Source organism: Dermacentor andersoni, chromosome 1 (assembly GCF_023375885.2).
Source record: "Dermacentor andersoni chromosome 1, qqDerAnde1_hic_scaffold, whole genome shotgun sequence".
In the NCBI taxonomy this organism is placed as follows: domain Eukaryota; kingdom Metazoa; phylum Arthropoda; class Arachnida; order Ixodida; family Ixodidae; genus Dermacentor; species Dermacentor andersoni.
Genome location: NC_092814.1, coordinates 164,433,520 through 164,440,300, shown reverse-complemented (window position 1 = coordinate 164,440,300; position 6,781 = coordinate 164,433,520). Strand labels below are relative to the sequence as shown.

The window sequence follows — 6,781 nt, the reverse complement described above, 5'->3', positions numbered from 1 at the left end:
GTGGCAGACGCATGCAGCAACTCAGGGTTGTGTTCACGTCCATTTCTGAGAAGATACCGGCGAGTGCAGGTAACAGCGAGTCGTAATCGATGTAATCGCGTGCTTCCCTATCTGTACGGAGCGAGTTGGTCGCGGACGCAGTGCTGAGTAACGCTCACTGCAGCTTTCCTGACAGGACGCGCCATGACCCGCCGAGCAAGGACGGAGCATGCAAATAACAATAAAGGAACGGTAAGACATCGGAGAAAGCGAAGGAGCCATTGCGCGGGGAAGCTCATACGCACGGATGTCCGCGAAAGGACCGTCGGCACGGGGCCCTGCCAGCGGCGTGCATGGCCGTCGTGCAATCCGCAGCGCGCAGGTCTGTTAGATGCGGCGGCCCTGAAAGCTCCACACGCTGCGTGCCGGCGTCTCGAAAAGCTGTTGGATTGATGACGGTCGTGCCTCTCGAAGCATGGGGAGTCACACTTGGCCGCAGGCTCCAATATTACCCCACAAAGAGGTTAGCCAAGACGCGTCTCCTCTCGGTATAATATAGTACGTTGGTTGCACAAAACGCCGCAGCCGCCACATTGGAGTGCCACCAGCACAGTAAAAATCTGCTTATCCGCTGTGAATACAAATTCATGGCTGTCACGCCTCGTGTAGTAGTCAGGCACAAAGTTCTTTTAGGTGAGGTTGTCCAAGAAAATAATGGCAGCGTATAGATAAATTTGCAAGGGACATATGTGGCAACAGAGATTTATGGCGATATTTCATGTGAGACTGCGAGCTCCCTGCTGTATGCAGTGTCCCTTTAAGTTGTAAAAAAATGTGACTTGTGTTACGAATATGCATATAGGCCTTAGCGCTCTTGGTTTTTATTTCCAACCGAAAGTTAGGCTTTTTTCCGTGAGTATATTTTACTAGATGAGCTTTCACCGGCTTTATTCGGTGAATAATTACTAGCTTCAAGCTTATGTTGTTTTGTTTGTTTGTTTTTTTCGGTGCAAATCTCGTTCTCTAATTTTGTAGACGCTGATATGTGGTGTATAACTGTAGATTGGAGGGATACGGAGGGATACGGCGTGTTTTTTTTTTTTTTTTCCAAAAACGCTGAACCCTAACTATAAGCCGTAAATCTGATACTGAGAATGAGACACTGGGCGTTCGTAACGAGGACAGACAGGTGCTCGATGACCTGGGACTCACGACAGTCGCAGGTTGACAATACGGAAAGGATAAGCGCTGTAATGGCCACTGCCATCGATATACGCGGTGCAGTAATGTAAAGATAGACGAATACCAGACAGTTGGCGACAAAGTAGAATGAATTTAATTTAGAAAGGTAACGGGGAGAAAGATAGAATTCACTCGTATAGACAGTTGACCTTTACATCGGTAATATACAGGCTAGCAATGCAGGCAATCAAATTAAAGCTGCGAACATGGGCAGAGAATAATGACATTTTGGGAGAACTTCAAGATGGCTTCAGAATAGGTAGGCGTTTAGACGATAACTTATTTGGTCTTACTCAGTGTATTAATTGAAATATCAAAAGTAGAAAGAAGACCGTTATACGTGGCCTTTTTAGACATTACAGGAGCCTATGACAACGTAGACCGCAACATTTTGCGGGCTATTCTGGAAGGAGAAGACTTAGGTGACGATTGTCTACAGCTTTTGATAGAGATTTACCTAGAAGATACCGTTTGCGTTGAATGGGAAGGGATGAGGAGCGAGTAAAAAGTTCATATCAACAAGGGACTGAGGCAGGGGTGCCCTTTATCCCCGCTGCTGTTTATGATGTACATGGTGAGGATAGAGAGGGCGCTAGAAGGAAGTAATATTGGTTTTAATCTCTCATACAAACAGGCGGGTACAGTAGTAGAGCAGCAGCTTCCAGGTTTATCTTATGCGGACGACATTCTGTTGCTAGCTAACAAGCAAAGTGGTGTGCAACGTCTGACTAACATCTGTGGACAGGAAGGTGAGAATTTAGGTTTTAAATTTAGCGTTAGAAAATCAGGTGTTATGGTATTCAATGAAAACCGTGAACAGACAGTGGCAATACAGGGCCAGGAAATACCTCGTGTAAAATAATAAAAATACCTTGGTATATGGATAAACGAAGGCAATAGATATGTGGAAACACAGGAAAAAACAATAACAGTGAAGGGGAAGAGAAATGCAACCATAATGAAGCACAGAGCGCTATGGGGATACAATAGGTACGAGGTGCTCCGGGGTATGTGGAAAGGTGTAATGGTTCCAGGACATACATTTGGAAATGCAGCTGTTTGCTTTAAATCAGAGGTACAATCAGGACTCAATGGGAAGCAAAGGTCAGTGGGATGCCTCGCATTGGGCACTCACGGGAAGGCTACAAATGAAGCTATGCAGGGTGATACGGGCTGGACTAATTTTGAAGCGAGGAAAGTTCACAGTAAAATTGATTATGAAGAACGACTGAGGAATATGGAGAAAAGGAAATGGGATGGGAGAGTGTTGAGGTATCTGTACAGGAAAAACATTGATTCACAGTGGAGGAAAAGAACTAGGAAGCTTACCAGCAAGTATGTGGCCTGTAGGGTGGGCAACACAGCAACAAAGAAGGTCAAGCGGAAAGTCAGAGCGGCTGAAATAATCTCATGGGTGGCGGAAATGGAAAAAAAACCTGCCATGAGTAACAACTTAAGAGGAAAAAACGAAATCAGGAAAGAAACAATTTGCGATAACTCAAAGGGAAGCTCATTACATTTCAAAGCGAGAGCAGGATGCCTTAGAACACGCACCTATAAAGCGAGATATAAGAAGGAAGAAGAAGCATGTGCTGGCTGCGGTAAAGCTAGGGAAACGATGGAACACATGTTTTATTAGAATGTGAAGATATTTGCCCAGCGGTCGATTTAGGCACCACTGGCCTCCTTGAAGCCCTTGGGTTTAGCGAGAGCAGGGGAAAAGTAAGTATGCCCACAATGTCTTTTTTTTTTCACTTAGGTAGGACAGTAGGCAGTGTAATAGCAAGAGCTTGGTGGCGCAGCCCACCGCCCCGTTACAAAGGAGAGGCTCAGAACATCCATCCATCCATCCGGTCGACGGCTGCCTCAACTGCGCCGGGGACTGGAGTGATGGGAGGCAGTGACGGCAAATCGGTCGCTGCCTTCAAACTGCTGCGCTGATTTGATTACCACTACGTTGTGTCGGCAATTAAACACGACACTTGAGGTCCCGAGTCCGAAGTTCCGCTACGAAGGAGCTGAACACATCACGCATTCGTACGATTGGCTTCCCCTGCGCGCTGCTCGTGCAAGTATAGAATGCCAGATACATGATATTTGGCGAGATTAGGGCCTGAGGCGACTTCCGAGTGCAGAGGAAGGTTTACACATTTGTACAGATAAGGGCTTATGAGGCCCACTGCTGGACTGGAGTACGCGCGCGTACATACCTCATTTCCGGCCGTGTGAGGCATTAGATAGGGCGCATCGATACCATCGCGATGTTGCATTAAGGCACCACGAGGCGTTCCAACGATCTGCCGCGCGCTGCAAGAAACGGTGCACAGACACCAACAGGGAAATTATGCCTGCGTTGATTACATCCAGCTATAATGCAGGTTATAATTACGGCTAATAATGTTGCGCGCGTGCATGCAGCCGGGCATTTGATAAGTCGCAGTCGTGCCGAACTGTTGTACGACGAAATATTTTAGAAATTTCGAATGATTGAACTTGCGTTTAGAATTCTTTCAGATGTACTTTCGTGAATATTATTAGTTTATAACTTCCAGATATCATAAAATTGAATTTCTAATCTCGGAAAGTCCGGAAATTGACATAGACTCCCATAAACAGTGTTTGCGATAATAAATGTGCGTAATATGTATAGAACCTTAGTTGATACTTCACAAGCACTTTTTTTTAATTTGTATTACGTTTCATTTTTCTCTTTCCGCTAGACTGAAATCGACAAAGTAAGCTGGACACCAAGGCCAAGATCTGCACAAGTGCCCTACAGGCCGAAAGTATCCTTTGAAGCAAAGCCTGTGACAGTCTTCATCGGCGACGTGGAAATAGTGCCGGAGAGTGATGAGGAGGTTGAGGGGATGGAACAGAGCAATTACTGTAGTTCGACCAAGATGAAACCATGTTTTGGACCAAAGCAAAGCGGCATCCACGACAGTCGCATCGACGCTAGCGCCAGCGCACGACCACTAGATGCTCCTGGTTGCAGCCGTGAGCGATTGGGCAACACATTAGCGAGCCCTCAAGCGTACCAGCGAGCGACGGCAACCGCGTTCCCTGCTGTGGTAGAATGGCTGAATTCTTGCGAGTTTCCTGTGGTGCAGCAAGTAAATAACGAAATAACTGCGGTGAAAAAGGTGCCACATGGTGAACCCAGGGCTCCCCGAGCTACCTGTACAGACCCGACGAGCTATAAGACACAAACGGTGGCCTTTCCAGTTACCGCAAGGTCACAGCAGACTCTGCAAGGACAACAGCCATGCAGCGCTGCTGTTACTGTGCACAAGAGTCATGGTTTTTCTGAAGGTGAAAGTCCTGAAGAAGTGGGAAGTAAACTCACAAACCAAGTGAAGATCACACAGCTACCCCAACAGGCTTTTACGCAACTCGGAGCAAGCAAAGGTGCTCCCACACTGAATATTCATGATTCCTCAAGCGGCAGGGCTACTAAAAACGCAATGTCTGGACATTCAGGCTACACAAGGGTCGCACAGCAACCGCAGAAAACGTCTGCGCAATTTGGAGAAAAGTGGGACAGTTTAACCACTCCCGCACAGAACATTAACGATGTCTCACGCGGTAAAACTCCTGGAAACGAAACAGGTGGGATAACCAACCAATTAGCAGCGCAACTAGCTGGGGGCACATCCACGCAACTTGGAAAAATGTGGGACGGGTCAACTGCTACCGCACAGAATGTTCATGGCCTCTCACAACGTACAACTTCTCTATCCTCAGGCGGTATGCTTCCAACACCAGCCACGATAGATCAACCAGCACAGCAAGCATTCTCCACTATGCTCAAAGGTATGTGGGACGGAGCTCTTTCTAAGGCAAGGAACACGCCAACGTTCGACAACGATGGGATACGATATCAAAATGCGCAGACCACGAGGAAACCTCAGTTGCTTAAGCTCGGCCAACCAGCAGAACAGCCAGGTCCGCCTCCTGCAATAAAACAGAGCACGGAGAGCCTGTCGCTGAACAAGACAAACGGCCAGCAAAGAATTACTTTTGACCGACGCAAAGCAACAGAGCCGCGTCCGTCTCCAGCAACCAAGCAGAGCACGGGCAGCTTGTCGATTTACAAAACAAACGACCAACAAAGGATCACTTTCGACCGCCACGATCACTTTCAAGCAATGCCCCGTGCAGCCACAAGTTCGACCAAAACTTCAACTTGCGCAGGCGAGAAAGCTGGTCAAGAGGAAAAGACAAGTTTTTTGTGTGTTGCCAACACAGTTAACGCAGACGAGGATCCCACAGCCCGAGAGATTGCTTCGCAACCCTTGGAATCAGCGCCAAAGGAAACAGATGACCTTCCGACATTCTATAGCACACAGGTGGAGGTGAGTATAGGAGACCTTCATGCTTCTGTTAAACCAATTGGAAATCCTGGGACGTAGGAAGTTACACGCACTAATACCGACGTTTGCGTTTAATTCGATAAAACTCGATCAGTCCTACACTATAAATCTTTCAGTAAGCAATCTGCTGAGGTGCGTCATACTGTTATGTATACAATAGTCTCGGGCAGAGTGAATCTAAAACGTCTTGGCGTGGACACAGTTGTCAGCTGAACAGCCTATGCTGAGTGAGCAACCGAAGCAAAGCAGGCGCAAACATAGAGTGTATTAGCTGCACCGTTTGCTAGCACGTTTCTTTCTTTATTTAAAGTGCCGGATAGCTTACACAAATAAAACACTTACGTATCCGTTGGTGGGGATCGAGAGAGAGAGAGAAGTAGCCCGATGTGAAAAGGAAAGCTGGCGCTATCCTCTACAGCCCTTGCGGGAGCTTGGCTCAGCGCCAGTGGGGATTGAGCATCTGCAGTCTCCCAGCATGACTTCCCGTTACTCTAACCACAACGGTACGCACATACTTATCTCGCGCCAACGCGAAGTACCTCTTTGTGGCGACTGGCACGCGCGCCACGCGTGCGCGTGAGTTCTGTGGCCTCCGAAGGTTTAGACATAGTTTGGATGCCGTGGTCTGCGGTGGCGCCGTGTCGCGTTTCCCCGCCCTACAGATGTTCTCCTCGCCCGCTGTTCCGTTGGGCGAGGAGGACATTTAGGCATTCTCCGCTGCTTTGGCTGACAATTCGCAGGACGCGTTCGTTGTAGCCCAAGTCCGCTGCGCATCTCTTATCGAGATGCGCCGTTAAGACTTCCTTTAACCAAACACTCGCTTACATCCATTCACACAATGTCTGCGACCAGCATGATTTCTTTCTAGCCAGCTAATGCAGCTGCGAACAAAGTACGCGAACTCTGTGAATACAAATTGCTTACCTTTACCTACTAAGCAATTTGACGCTTCTGAAGTGCTCCATTTCCCATTCCGCCTGCCATTCCGCCAAATGAGGAAAGCTTCCTGGAGCACTCCTACCGGAATGCTGCATAGCTCCGCCAGCAATTTTTCCACAATGGCGTCGACGGATTCGAAACGGCGATCTTTAGGACAGGATCTTAATTTCAGGAGCCGCACGACGTGCGGGCTAAGTACGTTTTGGCATGATGGAGCATCCACTACTGCTCTCGCCATACATCCTATC

General features: G+C 47.9%; 1 protein-coding gene across 2 annotated transcripts in view; it reads left to right on the top strand.

The window, feature by feature from the left end:
- Nucleotides 1-6,781, top strand: part of LOC126547330 (uncharacterized) — a 44,114-nt gene that overhangs the window by 15,705 nt on the left and 21,628 nt on the right. For both annotated transcript variants that reach the window (XM_072288031.1, XM_050195296.3), the window contains one exon: nt 3,942-5,576. In XM_072288031.1, the coding sequence (XP_072144132.1) occupies nt 3,942-5,576 (1,635 nt within the window). The remainder of the gene's footprint in view (nt 1-3,941; nt 5,577-6,781) is intronic.